General features: G+C 36.0%; 4 protein-coding genes and 1 non-coding gene across 5 annotated transcripts; 3 read left to right on the forward strand and 2 right to left on the reverse strand.

Moving 5' to 3' along the window:
* Positions 1–1,065: 1,065 nt before the first annotated feature.
* EMB3129 (GTP-binding family protein) lies at positions 1,066–4,866 on the forward strand. The gene is made up of 9 exons (XM_048101765.2): positions 1,066–1,259; positions 1,691–1,834; positions 1,951–2,067; positions 2,563–2,706; positions 2,795–2,881; positions 3,529–3,644; positions 3,919–4,100; positions 4,283–4,340; positions 4,517–4,866. Exons 1-9 carry the CDS (start codon positions 1,119–1,121, stop codon positions 4,638–4,640), a joined length of 1,113 nt encoding a protein of 370 aa, XP_047957722.1. The 5' UTR covers positions 1,066–1,118; the 3' UTR covers positions 4,641–4,866.
* A 572-nt stretch (positions 4,867–5,438) lies between these two features.
* On the forward strand, positions 5,439–7,234 carry LOC125207105 (uncharacterized). The gene is made up of 5 exons (XM_048106321.2): positions 5,439–5,632; positions 5,711–5,788; positions 5,868–5,943; positions 6,674–6,747; positions 6,830–7,234. The coding sequence occupies exons 1-5, from the start codon at positions 5,534–5,536 to the stop codon at positions 6,899–6,901; spliced, it is 399 nt and encodes a 132-aa protein (XP_047962278.1). The 5' UTR covers positions 5,439–5,533; the 3' UTR covers positions 6,902–7,234.
* A 96-nt stretch (positions 7,235–7,330) lies between these two features.
* On the reverse strand, positions 7,331–9,335 carry LOC125207104 (cyclin-U4-1-like). Its single transcript, XM_048106319.2, has 3 exons — positions 9,065–9,335; positions 7,933–8,384; positions 7,331–7,841 (listed from the first exon to the last, which is right to left on the reverse strand). The coding sequence occupies exons 2-3, from the start codon at positions 8,331–8,333 to the stop codon at positions 7,586–7,588; spliced, it is 657 nt and encodes a 218-aa protein (XP_047962276.1). The 5' UTR covers positions 8,334–8,384; positions 9,065–9,335; the 3' UTR covers positions 7,331–7,585.
* A 3,580-nt stretch (positions 9,336–12,915) lies between these two features.
* On the forward strand, positions 12,916–12,987 carry TRNAH-GUG (transfer RNA histidin (anticodon GUG)). The gene has a single exon. It is a non-coding gene; the product is annotated as a tRNA-His (tRNA).
* A 157-nt stretch (positions 12,988–13,144) lies between these two features.
* On the reverse strand, positions 13,145–15,878 carry LOC125204535 (uncharacterized). Its single transcript, XM_048103221.2, has 5 exons — positions 15,720–15,878; positions 14,236–14,604; positions 14,089–14,166; positions 13,931–14,002; positions 13,145–13,558 (listed from the first exon to the last, which is right to left on the reverse strand). The coding sequence occupies exons 1-5, from the start codon at positions 15,774–15,776 to the stop codon at positions 13,340–13,342; spliced, it is 795 nt and encodes a 264-aa protein (XP_047959178.1). The 5' UTR covers positions 15,777–15,878; the 3' UTR covers positions 13,145–13,339.
* Between the last annotated feature and the right edge of the window lie 1,636 nt (positions 15,879–17,514).

Below are 17,514 nucleotides of genomic sequence, written 5' to 3' on the forward strand. Positions count from 1 at the left end.
TTGTAGCGTATACAAAAAATAAAAATGGGCCTGCTCAATGGGCTAGCGACACTCCCCGTAGCACCACTCATTTGTATGTGTGCTCCGAGATAATGTGTGTCTTTGAACTTCCCGCTATTACTTTTTATAAGCTAGTAGAATTTTGATTTTCCTTTTTAATACTTCATCTGCCCCTTGTAGTTGAGTTGTGTTTCTTTTGGGCTATCTTACTATAATTGAGTCATTTATTTTTTAGCAAAGAACAGTACACTTTTTCTCTCCATCTCTCTACTTTATTCTATGTTCTGGTTTATTTTTTCTCTTTTATTAATACAATTTCCTTAAATCTCGTATCTAAAAGAAATGTCTCTACTACAGAGAAACGGTGAGAGTCTATTTTCCGTTCTGAAAGTTAATAATATCTATTTTTAAAAATAAATACTCATGTAAATATTCCCCATTTCTCATCACTCCATTCACACATCGTTACATCAAGATCATTTTCTACCTCAAATTATTAATTATTTTTTAAAACTTTGCCAAATTAGTGAATATAATCCCCGAAAACATGAATCACGCATAACGGATTAAATGGGTCAAATTAAGTTTAAAATAAAGTTGATAATGAATACCACTTTAACTCTGTTTATGACCTTTATGCTTAAAAAGAGAGGGATAATACCATAAACAAACTAGAATTTGCTCTATTTTGTGTTCAATACTCAATAGGACTAAAGACCTCAATATTCTTGAATCTTTGTTGCCGTGAGACATTCGACGTATGAGAAAAAGAGAAAGTAATCAACTTTAGTTTGGATTCTTTCATTAATTTTAAAGAAAATAATTTGAAATAGATATTTACCCTAATTTCTTAATTTGAAAAGGAAAATAGATGGGCCTATTTTTCTTAAAACATTGATATATCAACGACTTAATTAATGTGTTAAAGCTAGCCCAAATCAATATAGGCCTTTTCTACATAATTGATGGCCACGGCTCGAAACTCTTAGACGATCAAAATCGCGTTGAGAATTCAAAGTGCGATTTTATTAAGACATTAAGCTGAACGCGTTTCTTCCCCACAATCAAAGATATGAACAATGACCGCCTAAAAATTATCCTTTCGCAGATAATCATTGATGGCCGCTCAGCTCTCCGGCGTCTGGCTTAACAGCTCCGCCGCCTCGCTCACCGGCGAGTTACTCCACCGCCGGTTTAGCCGTTCTCCGTTGGCGGTGGTCTCCGCCGTTCACCCTTCTACTTTTTCGCCCACAATCCAGGCACGACACATTGCTCAGTCTTGTTAACCTATTTTTCTCGTCAGTTCATTTCTGATTTTGATTGCGTATGCATTGATTTGGCCAGTGTTCTATCTGAATTATCTCTCGAATCTTTTAATAGTAAATTCGGAGCCTTTTTTCACTGTTGATTTTATTGAATAAAATCGTGTAGCTGCGATATGCTACGCAGTAAGTTAAATTACTAAACTGTTCAATAATATGTACATGCATTCATTTTTTTTTCTCTCTCTCAGTCGTTTATGTCGTCTGAACTGTTAGGTTTTAGGGATTTTCCATCTCAACTTAGTATTTTCCCCCTCAACTGTCATATAACTTAGCAATATGCAATTGACGAATGGATTGTCCTTTAAAATGTTATATGGATCTATTTTGTTGAAATATATATCACTTAGAGCAGAAGATGCCTGCAGATTGTTGGTGGAAGAAATTTGGGCTGGAATGGAATGGACAGCTCAAAGCTCAGTAGCACTTTGGATGTTGATTCTGAAGAATTTAACTGGGCAGAATTAGAACGAGACCTTTATCACTGGACAAAAGTGTTACGTCCAGTTCAGGTAGGAATAAGGTGTGGTCTTAACAACCAATCTTTGGCAACTATGCTTGATTCTCGTGGCATCTACTGAGGCTGAAATTTATTTTTTTGTGTTCGTAATACTGTTGGAAATCATAGTGGTATCCTGGTCACATTGCGAAAACAGAAAAAGAACTCAAGGTCCAGCTGAAATTGATGGATGTTGTGATAGAAGTCCGAGATGCTAGGATTCCAATTTCCACCAGCCATCCGCAGGTTAAGATCTCCGTGATTTATTGTGTCTTGGAATCCAGGCTACTTCATATATTTTCTGCTGATTCTTAACCTTGCAGACCTATGTGAAGAAATTTATCCGTCTTTGCTGTTAGGTCTTCACACCACTACATGTTTACTTATAATATGAATGGAATCATAATGTAGGAAATGTTTATGGTTATGACAGACGAAGATGAAAGATGTATGACTGTACCATTTTTGCACGACCAAGTACCATGATTTTTTGTGGCATTTGGTCTCTTAGTTTATGAAGAAAGACATTCTAATCTTACAGAAACTTGATGAATGTAAGGTCATAAAATATTGTGAACATAATGAAGCTTGTCTGGATGCTCTAAATTATAAAATTACAGCAACTTACAACCTCAATATTATTAATAATGCAAACCTTCTCAAGGCTGATTTTCGAGCCTTGCTGTATCTTTCCTGTGTTTCTATGCTAGGTATTCATTTTTGTTAGACTTTGGTGAATAGATGGATACATGGTTGGGGAATAGGAAGAGGATTGTTGTTTTGAATCGAGAAGACATGATTTCTAAAGCCGACCGAGATGCTTGGGCTAGTTACTATGCAAGGCAGGGGACAAAAGTTGTCTTCTCAAACGGACAGTTTGGATCGGTATTATTGAATCATCCACCTAAATAGCTTACCTATACCACTTCAACAACTCATTTTTTAATGATTACTCTTAATTTGGGAACATCAGGGTACCTTGAAGCTGACTAGGTTAGCAAAGGAATTGGCAGTTGGAGTTAACATCAAGCGCAAATCCAGAGGACTGCTTCCTCGTCCTGTGAGTTTTTTATAATTATTCTATTTTCTATTGCTATCATTCTGTTAAAAAAATTTCTTGTAGCAAATGTACAAGCTATCATTACTAGATTTGTTTCGTTGACAAATTTGTCTTGAGTTGAGTTTACATTGGCCTTGTGTTTGAGTCAATTATATAACTGTAAATGTGTATGAACTATGAACTCGTTGAGATTGGTCACTGAAATTGATGCCTATTAGTTGTAATATCTCTGGCAATGATTGAACATAATGTGCTCATTATTAGGTATTCAATTGTAGTGCTCCTTTCATCTCATAATAACTACCATCCTTAACATTTGAAATTTACAATATTTCTATTTTTGATGAGTGAATAAGGATATACGATTAATTTTTATATTTACTTTTTCAAGTACATTAGTTACATTTTTTTCTTAATAAATACTGTAATATGCATGAAAAGGGAACACAGACTAAATTTTTGGGGCAAAGGGACTACATCTCTTTTCACCTATTTCCTTAACTAGTATGTTGGATGTGATCTAGTATTTAATTCAGTTACAAGAAGACATAAGTAAACAAGGTTCTAACTCTTAATTTTTATAGTATCTGTTACGCATGTATTATTAATTACTACTACTATCCGAGGTTCATGCATTTCTTTTACAGGTTCGAGCTGGAATAGTGGGCTATCCAAATGTTGGAAAATCATCTCTGATAAACCGGTTGCTCAAGCGTCGGATGTGTCCTGCCGCCCCAAGACCAGGTGTTACAAGAGAGCTCAAGTATGTTCTATCCTTGTGGTGTTATCTATATAAACTAGACTGTGGAAAGATTAAAAAGAGTACATGTGCTTTTGTAAAGTTTCAGAATCCTGACGGCTATAATGAAATTCCAGGATCAGGCTCCATTTGCTGCTCCTTAATATAGAAAATAGGGTAGCTATCATCACCACAATTGTATATAAAGTACAAATAGTTTCAAGTTAATAGAACACGCACAATGCCAGTCTTTTCCTCATATGTAACATAGATTCTAATATTAATTTTGGTATAAAAGGTGGGTTCGGTTTGGGAACGATTTGGAATTGCTGGATTCTCCTGGCATAATCCCAATGAGGATCGACGATCAGTCAGCTGCGGTTAAACTTGCCATATGTGATGACATTGGAGAGAGGTCTTATGATGTTTCTGAAGTCGCAGCCATCCTTGTACAGACTTTGTCTCGGCTGCCTGAAGTTGGTATGTCGTGTATAATTATTTCTCATAAACAGACATGCTGAGATTCTAGATGAAAGAGACGTTTTCACATCACTCTTCATCAAATATGACCTATTAACTTGAAGATTTTTTTGATCAGACATAATTAGATTAAAAAAAAAGAGAAGTATCTGCTGTTTGCTCATCTTATTCGTTTGAAACAGGAAACAAAGCTCTTCAAGACCGCTACAAGTTGGAGACAGATGGTCGAGCTGGTAGAATGTAAGTTGCTTTGCATGATATCTAGTGCTTATCACATTCTGTGTTATTGGAAGCTTCTTTGCCATTTCTGCAGAAAACACGCAATCTTTCAGAGCCTTTGCCATAGTTTATGTCAGAAGTAGTTATTGATTGCTGCAACTTCGTATTTTGATGGATTTCCTATGACTTGATTGCAGTTTTGTACAGAAGCTTGCTCTTCGACTGTTCAATGGGGATACTAACCAAGCATCATTCCGCATCTTGTCGGATTTCCGGAAAGGAAAATTTGGTTGGGTAGCTTTGGAGAGGCCTCCAAGGTAGATGATTATATTTTTAAAAGTAATCTTGGAGCATGATTGGAGTAGAAGTTTCTGTATATATAACATATTTATAGCTTGTACTAAAATTTTGTGGAAATTTCATTTTCGGGGTGTATTGTCTTCGCTTAAATCGAGTAGTGTATTTTATTTTTTGGATTCTGGATTCTGGATTCGGCTGACATACAACATCCTTGTTTTAATATCCTATCTATATCCGTTTCAGGTTAGTCAGTTGGCACGGATTTCGGTTATTCGATATTTAGGTTTTATTGAAACAAAGTATGGAATCTATTTAAACTTGACTTGATTATTTGAATCAGAATATATATCGAATCTTCATGTCATCCTTAAAGCAGCAATATAATTGAATTTTAGGTTTTTATATTTAAACTCGATTTCTGAATATAATTTATTCGAACTGATACATATTATTATTCAGCAATAATTAGGTAAATATTAACCTTTTTTAGATTAAATGTCTCCAAATTTATAAAAAAAAATTACTTTCTCATTAGATATTTGTGTGATTATATCCAGATCAAATTGATTTATAAATTGGAAATCATGTGCTAATGTATCATAATCTTTTATTTTTTTAAATCTTTTAAAATATAATAAAAGCAGTTTAATAAGAGCATTAATAATTAATATTCCTACTACTAATAAAATTGATTTATGTAAATTCATCTGATTTAATTTAAAATATTGGGATATTATGGAGGAGTATAATTTATCAATGTTTATCTTTATTTAAATTTATTTTATCATGTATATAAAGCGCATTCATTCATCTCATAATTTTATCCGTTTCCTTTCGCCTTGTTTTCGGCTGTAAAAAAGGCGCAGGCGCAGATAGAACTGAAATAACTCAATTTTGTAGTGCTTTGTGGAAAAATGATGTGTGAAGAGTCGTACGATTTTAACCACAAGGAAGAACCTGAAGATAATTCTCACTTCAATTTCGATTTCTGCTCCCTTGTCTCGAAACCAAAGGTTTAAATTTCCCCCTTCTACATCAAACTATAGATTTTTGCAAGCAATGTTTTGTAAATTCGCAATCCCGCCTTGCAGGACTATTACAAGATTTTGGAAGTGGATTATGATGCTTCCGACGAAGCTATTCGATCCAACTACATCCGTCTTGCCTTGGTACCTCACTTTCTACATTCTTCTTATTTCAGTAAATTTTAGTACTATTTTATTAACTTTTTACTTTTTTATTTCCCAGAGATGGCATCCCGATAAAAAGAAGAGCGAGGAGACTGCCACTTCAAAATTTCAAGAAATCAGTGAAGCTTATCAGGGTAATTGCAAATATGTGTTTATTTATTTTAATGAAATTTAGTTATACCATCATTATTATTAGTAGTAGTATTTGGAAATTTGGGATTCTGATTTTGGTAGTATCTATCTCGATCTCAAGCTTTTATTTGTGGGTTGGCGAGAACTTCATAATATGCAAATTTGTAGTTGGCTTTAGTTTTTGTTGAAAACCACAAAAATTAGGGTTCATGCTTCAGAGCTTATCTATACTATTGAAGTGCATGATTGATTAATCTCTCAGTTTATACAAACCAAACACTTGACTTAATATTGACCCAAAACTAACTCTGGGAGTTGAATGGCGATATTAGGAATATGTCAATGCACATAAGCTCCTCATTATGTAGATTCCAACTCTTTTTGGATAAGAAAATATGGTTATTTCAACAACTGTTGAAGAAGAATAACCAGTGTTGGCAGTAGTTGGAAAAGGCTCCAATAGGAAAAAATTTCACCGTTGTGGATACTTTCACCAATCACCGGTAGTCATTCTCTTGATGGCTTAGAGTGTGATAAAGTTTTCTAAGCAACTGAATTCTGTGTACATGTGGTAATGTGGACATGTGGTGACCTCTAGTGAGCGCATCGTTCCTTTCTGTGCAGCCAGAATAGATATGGAGTATATGCTAAAACCTGACTTGATTTTCATTATTAAAAGCTACCTGTATGTTCTTGAAATCTCACATCTTTTTTGTTAACCTTGTGGAGCAGTGTTGAGTGATCCTGTAAAGCGACATGAATATGACAACATGGGCATGCTCCATACGCTTGACAGCAACATAGCGGTGACCTCTCAGCATCCATTTGTTATAGTAAATCCTCAAGAATTTTATGATGCTCATTCATTACTAGTTTTGGGGAATGCAGGATTATCTTAATCGCTACAAGGGCCTCATTCTCACGTGCAACGGCCTTGGTATGAAATGCTCGATGTGGTGATTTTACATTTGTTCTCCCCAGTGGCTAGACTCCGGGATCCTCTTGAATGCAGCAGGCTTTTTTTCCATAACTGGAAGCACGAGGTTGGATCAGAATGCAGATTTATGCAATTTTAACAACCCATGGCGTGGCGTAGAGTAGAGTAGAAACCTCAAATAGGCATCATGTGATATGTTTTTTGATGAAGTTGTGGAATTTGTTAGTGCTTAGTGTAGTTAGTACAGGACATGTGCCTTTTGCCATATCTATCTCTAGATGAAATGACGAACAATGGTTACGGCCTTCGATTGTTGTTAATTGTTATCTTCGACCTCGGCCTTCGATTGTTGTTAATTGTTATCTTCGACCTCGATCATATTGGCCATTGTCTGGTGATATTTGGAAGTAGGACTTCTTTATCTTAACCTTGAGGTATTCACATGTGCAAAATTAAAAACATCTATCAAATGACATTATCAATTAAAGAATCGTAGTTCCAGTTTTACTTTCAAGACTGAAGAATACAATACATGGGACCACCAAACAACACGAAAAAAAAGAAGGGAAGCCCAGAAAAAATCTATGTGCCAACAAAAACTACTATCAAGCCCTCATTTTTATCAGATACAGTAGGCTGCAATTAACAGGTGGAATGAGCCTCGTCTCCTCGATGCTGAATGTGCATCAGCATGTACAAGTTTCTCATCAAGAGACTGAAGCAGAACAGAGGGCGCCATCATCATTGCTGCTTGTGCAGCTGTCTTCCGTTCCACATATGGGGATGGAGCGTTCAATGAGTCCACATGAGGCTTCCTGTTTCAGGATCGAGCAATATTTCTTAAATGTCTGCACGCTAACATGAAGCTGGAAATCCACTCCAAAGAGAAACTTCATCTCTAGCTTGTTCAATTCTCTAGTGGAGACGCCTCCGACTCTAGCATAATATGCGTTGTTGAAGAATCTGTGGAAGTCATTTTACATTTACTTTACATAATGATTTAACTTAAAAGGTCAAACAGTTTCTCAAGCTTGAGTGAGTGTAATGAACTTACGCGTCATCAATGAACTTTGCTGCCACCATTACACTAGTGATAAGAAGGCGGTGGATGTTGAGGGAATTCAGGCATAAGTTTGTCCGTTGAATGAATCTGTCCAAGTATATATGTGCGATAACGAAGCAGGAAGGACTGCAGTTGGAATACCTAAAAATGCGATCAATGTATTGCTGAATGCTCAGAGAAGGCGCTCTTGTACCATGGAAAACAGTTATGACATCTTTGGCTTCTGATGTCACAAGCATCTTCTCATTTTCGTCGACAGTTTTATCCAGAATGACTGAAAGAAGTGAAAGGATCCGGGGCTTTCCCAGGTAGTCCTTGATGGGGTCCTTGAGCCCTAGAGTCACATAATCAAGCGGGCAGAAGATTGTTGGTTCAAACGACAAACCTCCCATCCTCAGTTATAGCAATGCTCGGTTTTAAATGTCAAAGATTTGCAAGCAATGCTGCAAGAGGTGATATACTAACATCAAGCACTAAACAACTTATATAATTTCCTTCACAAATTACAACGACACAACACAAAGATTTCTTCTAGCAAATAAAGAACACTAACCAAAGAAGTGATACAGTAGCAACAAATCGAACAAGGAAAAGGTCGAGCTTCTATCTAGTTCCAGTTCAAGTGAATCAAAATGGAATTTCAAGACAGGAAGAGAATGCAAGATCTTACATGCGGATTCTTATGAATCAAAAGATAAGTCAAACTTATGTTTTTTTTAGTAATGGAAGAAAATTCTGCATATGCACAGAGATTTAGTCTCAAATTTTCTACTTTCCATTTTTGTTACAGTCAATTTCTGCAATTAAACCGAAATACTACTAGATTTTACCATGCATGGACTAAGCATTACTAAACCTAGTTTCTAGTATCAAATTTTGCAAGAATCCCAATATCCCATTAGTAGATCCAGCTCAGAATCACAACAACGCAAGATTCAAGAAAAACCCAACACAAAGTTGCAGTCTTTTTTAAAATTCTAACCTTTCCATAAATAATAGTAACTCAGAATCAAAAGCTGTGCTTGAGTCGAAAATTAAATCATAACAAATCAGGAACCCACAAATTACAACAAGAAAGAAGAAGAATGTGGGTTGTATCCTAATGAAAAAGAAGGAAACTTACCCCCAAATGGTTGTGGTGTGAATTGCGTCATCAGAGCTACTTCTCACTAACATCAGATGCAGCAGTTGCTTATCCAACAGAAAAAGGGAGATTCATTCAATGAAGAAGCAAGAAATATGCGATATCCACCTCTAATTTTGGCAATCTTTCAACTCACTCCACATGAGAAATAAATCCCCCAACTTCCGTTTCTCTCACTCAATTGACATGGTTGATGGATGTGTGTGTGCTTGTGCGGGAGAGGACAGAGGAGAGAGAAGAAGCCTGGTGGGATTCATTATGGATTGTCGGTAGAAATATTATCTGCTTGCGGTGCGGCATGGGACCCGCATTATATACTTTCTTTTCCTTTTTTTATTTATTTATTTATTTTCCCTTCCCTTTTCGTATATGGGTAAATCCTTTTCTTTTCCAATTTAGGGCTTCTTTTGCTACACACTTGGGCTATTTTTTATGTTATGCGTTTAAATTTGCGGTGAACTTTTTTCATTTTGGATTAAAAAAACTGAAGTTAATTAGTAGGAGTTGAAGCCACTAACAAAGTAAGACTACTTGCTTACCCTAGTTAGTAAACATTGAGGTCAAACGTCAAATGGACTAATTAAAATAAGATTTGTGTGTCTAACTCCTTAACCTTCTCTAAAAAGGACAGCTATGATCTAACTAAAACACAAATCATGAAATAAATAAATAAAATTTCCACTTCATTTTAATTGTTCTGACAATCTCAAAGGGAGATTGATTATATTTTGTCTATCGAAGAATAATTTTTCAGGTTTCTTCTTCTGTCGATGGGATGATAAATCATGTGAGGTGGCAATGCCTTGGTAGTAAATGCCAATACAATCAAATACTTAAAAAATAATTAGGTCTGTTAATTACGCGGCAGCTGCCACTTTATGGTAGTTTATCAGGGAAACTGCAATAAATAATTGAGTAATAACAGACTGTCCATGAAAAAATGTAGTTTAGAGCACTCCCAATGGAGTTCCCTTATTTCTCCCTTATTTCTCCCTAACTCCTGCCACATCAGCGCCACATCAGCATCACATTTTATCCCCAGTTTTTAGCCAACCCCTACAATGGTTTCTCCCTTATTTCTCCCTTATTTCTCCCTAACTCAACATTTCATTTTTACATCATCACTAATTTAATTGTTTTATTTTTATATATAATAAAGCTAGCTTATTTAATTTATAAAGATAAATCAAATAAATAGTAATAAAGTTCGTTGTATTAAACACGGGTACACATTACAACGAAGAAAATTAAAAAAAAAAAAAGTACACGAATGGAAATAAAAAATCAAAAAAAAAATTCAAAGAAAAAAAAATTCAAGGGCGGTGGGCGCGGTTTCTATTTGCCCACAATTCTTCGATGATATCGTGTTGTAGTGCTTGATGGGCCTCCTTCTGGTGTATGTCCATGAACGCCTGGAACCGTTCATGTTCGTTGTGCGGTACACCCTGGCGGGCGGACTCGGTTGAGACACCGTGACTCGATGATGCAACACTTGGGTCGTTGGTGACGTCGAGGACGCCTTCGTGTTCATCTTCGATGATCATGTTATGCATGATGATGCACGCATACATGATATCGGCAATATCCCCCTGGTAGAAAAAGCGCGTCGGACCCTTTACCAGTGCAAATCGCGATTGGAGCACCCCAAATGCCCTCTCCACATCCTTGCGCGCAGACTCTTGCGCTCGGGCAAAATACCTTCTTCTATCTCCGAGTGGGCATCTGATCGTCTTCAGAAACACGGGCCATTGCGGATAGATGCCGTCAGCCAGGTAGTACCCCATGTTATGCACATTGCCATTGGCCGTGAATTCGATGGAGGGGCCTAATCCGTTGATCCGCTCGTTGAAAAGGGGCGAGGAATTGAGAACATTTAGGTCGTTGTTCGACCCGGCTATACCAAAATAAGCATGCCAAATCCAAAGCCGTTGGTCGGCAACGGCTTCAAGAATGATGGTGGGATGCGTACCTTTGTAGCCGGTAGTAAACTGGCCTCGCCACGCGGTTGGGCAGTTCTTCCACTGCCAGTGCATACAGTCGATGCTGCCGAGCATCCCCGGAAAGCCGTGGGTCCTCCAGTGCCAATCCAGTAGGAACTGGCAGTCAGCTGCGTCCGGCGAGCGAAGGTAGTGCTCCCCAAATATCTCTCGCACGCCCTGACAGAAATTCTTCAGGCACTCGTTGCCAGTCGTCTCGCCGCATTGCAGATACTCATCGAACATGTCGGCGGACCCTCCATATGCCAACTGCCGGATGGCAACAGTGCATTTCTGTAGGGGCGATAGTCCGGGCTTCCCTGCTGCGTCTCGCTGGAGCCGGAACTCGGGGTAACGCGCGGACAACGCATTAACAATGCGCAGGAAGAGGGAGCGGCGCATTCTGAACCGGCGACGAAATACATCTGCCGGATAACGTGGTTCCTCCGCGAAATAATCGGCGAACAGCCGATCGTGCGCACCAGTGTGGTTGCGAGGGATGTATCGGCGCCGCCGGCGGATTGGCCGTTGGGGGGGTGGCTGCTGCATTCGAGCGATCTCGCTTTGTATGCAGCGGGAGATATAGTTGTTGATTGGGTTGTTGGCGAAACCCGCTACATCCCATCCGGTGGGAGCGGGAGGTACCTCTTCTTCGGAAGAAGAATGTGATATTTCCTCGTCGGACTGAGCACGAGACGATGAATCAGAACTCATTTAATAAAGATGGAGAGAAAAAAGATTGAAAATTTGTGTGAATGAAGTTTGTGGGTGATGAATGGAGGAAGAGGATGAAATATTTATAGGGGTGGGATAAAATAGCCGTTCGGCCAAAAAAAAAAAAAAAAATTTTAAAAATCGCCGATTATCGCCGAGCGTCGCCCACAGTGGCCGGCGATCGCTCGGCGATAATCCGGCGATAAATCGCCACTCGGCGAAGCAACGGTAACATTATCGCCGAATTATCGCCGACTTCGCCACAATGGCCGGCGATAATTCGGCGATAATCGGCGATTTATCGCCGAGAATTCGCCACCTCCATTGGGAGTGCTCTTAGTGTTTGACTGCATAAATTTAGGGGTAATTACTGTTTTAAAGACATTAAGTTTTTGGTTGAATGTCACGAATTAATTTCGGAAGTGAGTCCATACTAGATAGCATCAAAAAAATAATTTTCATTTCGTTCTCAATTAATTGACACGGTTACTTTTTACTATTTTTGGTAATGTAACTCGTGTTCCACTAATTTATTTCACTCACATTTTATTACAAAATTAACGGTATATAAAAGTAGGAGCCGCATTTTACTAACTATTTCACCCACTTTGTACTCTCTCTGACCTACTATATGTGATGTGTTTCTTTTTTATCATTATTTTACAAAGATGATAATAAATAAATAGAGTGGAGTGAAAGAAAGTAAGAGAGGGAATAATATAGAAGAGAGTTGCACATACATTATTCTCTCGTTTACTTTACTTTATATGCATTCTAAGTATTTATTATTATCATTTTTGTAAAACAACGTCTAAATTGAAACACGTCACTTATAGTGGGATGGAAGAAATAGTAAATTTCTTAAAACGTGTGTTGTATCAAATGGTATACCAATTAATAGGAGACAAGGAGACTAGATAGTCTTCAGAGTGCAATATTTATATTCGTTTTTTGGTATTTCATAAAAGCCAATAGTATATAAAATTCATAGCTGGAATTTCATCGTGCAAAGTAACCCATACAATACGATTAAAGTAAATGAAAATTCATTGAATTGGACTAGAGAGTATATCACACAAATTATAACGCGTACACCGCTAGAAATGTTATTAAGATAAATAAAGAAACGCTGAACACAAAGTGGCTGTAGTTTAGTGGTAAGAATTCCACGTTGTGGCCGTGGAGACCTGGGCTCGAATCCCAGCAGCCACACTAGAATTTTTTTTAATTAATTACAAGTACTACTTTATCAGACATTTTTATGTTATTTAATGGTGCCAAGAGAATTTAGCAAACGGACAGTGATTTAATTTAATGCCAACTAAAATGATCATTTTCTGATTTTCTCTATAGTGTGGATAGAAAGGCATGGACAACAACTCAACAAGCCTTAAGGAAACAGTGCAAAATACTATAGTAGTACTACAAGTTTTCATCGTCACTCTTCTCTTCTACTAGCCACAAAATAGCCACAAAGTCTAAACAACATTTGCACACTAACCCCAATAAAGGTAGAAGCCACCACCACAAAGATATGTCCTACTTACGACGACTAACAGCAGCATCAACACCTCGCCCGTTTCTGGCCAATTTGCTTACTTTGCTTACGAACGTTGGGAGATGGCAGGCCACTCTTTTGAACTGCTTCAGGCGGAGGAGATGGGCTACTCTTTTGATCTACTTTAGGCGATAAGCTTGCAGTGGCAACGCCTGCAGCATTTGCCAGTTCGGAGACTAGCACAAACTCCTTCTGACCTCCCACAGCAACCTTCATCTCCTCATACTGTCAAAATCAGTGTAAGGAAAAAGACAGTCACAACTCACAAGCTATTTCAAACTAAAACAATTCAAATCCTAAAGATAAAACAGACATAGTGCACCAACAGATAAATCCAAATCCAAATCCAAATCCAAATTGTACATATTATGATGATAATACTCCTACATGAACTAAATAGACTCCTCCATCAAACACATGTATATCGAATATTAATAGCAAAGATGGCAGGCACAATCCATGGATGTTAGGCAGTTAAGCTAAAAAATCATGATCTTGTTTTCATAATTTTGTTTCACATTTTCAATAAATATGAGATATTATCAAAAGACACATCTTGAAAACACAAAAACAAAGTAGAGTTTAGTTTAAGATTACTGCTGCAATTTTTCCACGAGCGAATTCCAGCTTCTTGACCAGCCTAAGTTGTTCATCTATCAACATCTGAATCTGCAACAAAAGAAAATTCAGCCTTCCACAAAAGTAATATACGATCATCATTGATCAAAAAACAAAAAACCATAAGCCGTCATTGCCTGCTTTTGTGAACTGAGGTACAAGCTTTTGTAGCTGAGATCAGGAGAAGGGACCGCCATTGCATCTCGTTTACAAACCTACCAACAACCAGATTCATTAATAAAGGAAATTCGTGGAGATTGGTAGCTCAAACAAACTTATGCAACCTTGAACTTCAAATAATCTACAGCTTCAACAAGATAATCGAGTTTCTCTTCCAGGCTTCCTCCGTGCGCTTCTGGAGGATTGCTACCTGGCTGAACCTCTTGTTCCTGTTCCTCTTCAACAAGCAGATTGCCAACTGGCTGAAACTCAGTTTCTTGTTCCTTTTCCTCTTCAACAAGATCAACATGTTCCGGAACATGTTCCAACTCAGGGCTATTAGTAGATGGGGTCAAACTCTTAATACGACTTGATCGTCTCACAACCACAGTCCCGGCCCTTGAGTTCTTCTCCACATTCAAAGCCTCCTTAGCTTGCAGATGCAGTTTCTCCACACCGGTTTTCATTTCTGAACTAGCATTGGATGCTTTATCCTACCATACAATTATAATACATTCAACTTCTAGTTTGAGAACTTTCAAATGTTCCATATCTCTCACCACTTCAAAGATATACAATCTCTCTCATACACACAGACATGCATTTACAACAATACCATGTTTTGCAACAACTGCATACTTTTGCTTTCTTGTGCCTACTTGGCTGAATATTTCTTGTTTTCTTGATAAAAGACTTTGCATCGCTCAACGAGATAAGAATGGTGACATAGAAATAACGAAAAATGAAAAACATCAAATAGTTGTCCCATTAAAGTTGGGCCATTTCATTTTTTAAAAAAACACAACACACGTCATCACTCTTACTTTATTCTCTCTCTTAGTTTAGTCTCAAACTCTATCCTACTTTATTACTCCTCTCTTAATTTAATATACTCTCACAACCCTCCTATTTCATTCTATGTTTTACTTTATTCTCACTCTACTTTCATTGAATATTTATTTCTTAAGAAATGCTCCAACACAAAGTAACAAAATAGTCATTTTCGGATCTGGATCCCCTGCTGTGCTAAAAGCCACAGCAGGGGATGTTGTGCTCTAATACACACATATTTTATTCATAAGTTTATCTTATATAAAATAATAGCTTGTTTGTAACAGCATCCCCTGCTGTGGCTTTGAGCATAGCAGAGGATCCAAATCCGTCACTTTCGGCCATCAATTAAACACCAAACATGGACAGAATGTCATCAAGCCTCAAACCAACAAACAGCAGCGTTCATAAAAAAAAGAACTAACCAATTAAAAATAGCTCAGCAAGTACTCCCTCCATTCTATAATAATAGAGTCATTTTGCCATTTTAGTACGTTCATAGTAATAGAGTCATTTCCCTTTTTAGTAAAAGTCAACACATTTTTCCACACCTACTTTTATTCTCTCTACATCTCTCTACCTTTTTCCATTTTCCACTCTATAGTCTCTATTTACTTAATTCACCTACCACAATTTTTTTTAATCTGCGTGCCAAAAAGAATTGTCTCCATTACTATGGAATGGAGGGAGTACTAATAACCATGATGCATGAAGCATAAACATAGAATAAAATAAGTGACAAGTTTGGAAAGAAAAGGGGGGAAAAGAAGTGTTAAACCTGTTTAGCAGCATCATTAGGTAACTGGAAAGAGACCATCTTTTTGTTTCTACCCATTCTCCTTCACTTAGAAACACAACACTAGGGCAGAATGAACAGCACCCCCTTGTGTATGGTGGAGGTCTGGTGTTTTTCAAGTGTTTTAGTTTCTCAATAAACGAATAGTGGCGGTGCGTTGTAATTGTACTGAAGACTGTGTTCAATCCTGGCCGTCCATTGGGGTCCCACAGTGCGATTTGGCTCGAACGAGAATGATTACTGGAATCCAATCATATCTAATCGAATTTAAATCGTTTTTAATTTCTCATTTAATGGAGTATAATTTTATACAATTATAAGTACTAATTAATACTGTTATTATTATAGACGAAAACATATTTTGGTCCACGAACTTTGTCAATATATTAATTTTGGTAAGTAACACTTGAAAATATCCTAGCAGATCCCATTAACTTCAATATAATATCGTTTAAACTACCTTTTCATTTTTTAAATTTTCTTAGACGAAAATACTCTCAAGTCCATGAATAACATATTATTAGGATATCACAATATATTTGTATTATGTTGATATAAAAATATGTGATTATTTACTTGAAAATATTATAAATACATATGAATATTTGTTTCGAATGTTCAAACTAAATACATATGCTATGATTCTTATTCCATATATATTTTCTATAATAATGTCATCCCTATCCAAGATCTTGAGACAAAACTAGATTTTAAATTTCGTATCACTAGTTGGTTATGAAATTATCCTATGTGTACAAATACAAATTTAATTAAAATTAAATGTAATGTAAAATTTCTATTCTAATCTTATTATTATGGTAACGCCGTAATAATAAAAAAAGCAATTTTCAATTTAAAATGCTGATGCAATATTGCCAAAAAATCATTTTCACCAAAATTTGGTGTTGGTTTTGGAAATTATAAATGAATAGTACTAGCATGTAGCAAAATCCACTATTACGACTATTTTAATCAAAGAGTGAACTATATAAATAGTACCTGACATTTCACTTTCGCACGTAAATGGTACCTGATCTTTATTTTATATCATTTTTGGTACCTATAAATCACATTTTTGGTACCTGATGCAATTTTATTCCCAAAATACCCTTTAAACAAATATATTTTCCCATTTATGTCATAGAGGGTTTTTTGGGCATCCATAAAATTAGCACCAAAAGTGATGTTATAACATCTTCATTCATTCTCCTAATTCTTTATACTATTATTATTATTAATCAATATTAATATTATTATTTTGATATTATAAATTAATAATTAATTCATTTTTAATATCATTCAAACATACTTAAATATAATTATAGTTATAATTATATTTAATTATTATTATAATATTATTATTATAATACTAAAAACTAATAGTAATTAATAAATAATTATAGTATAATTATATAAATTATGAATCACATAATATTATGTAATAATAAAAATAATAATAATTATTATTATTGTTATTATTATTAACTAATCAATATAGCCTTAATAAAAATTTAACGTTGTGAACTGCAATGATATAAAAATTGAATATTATTAGTTAGGCGTTTCAACCTTAAAATGAGTATAAAATAATTTAATAAAAAATATTTAATTTAATTATTTCAAATAATTAAAGTAATTAGGTATTTTGTTTTTTATTTATATAATGCAATAAGATGTATGTATAAAACACTATAAAGAAAGAAGAAAAAGAAGAAAAGAGAAAAAAGAAGAAAGAAGAAACATAAATTAAGGAGTAAAAAGAAAAAATGAAAGGAAG

This window comes from Salvia hispanica, chromosome 6 (assembly GCF_029641045.1).
Source record: "Salvia hispanica isolate PSC_SH4W2 chromosome 6, Shi_PSC_v1, whole genome shotgun sequence".
Lineage (NCBI taxonomy): Eukaryota > Viridiplantae > Streptophyta > Magnoliopsida > Lamiales > Lamiaceae > Salvia > Salvia hispanica.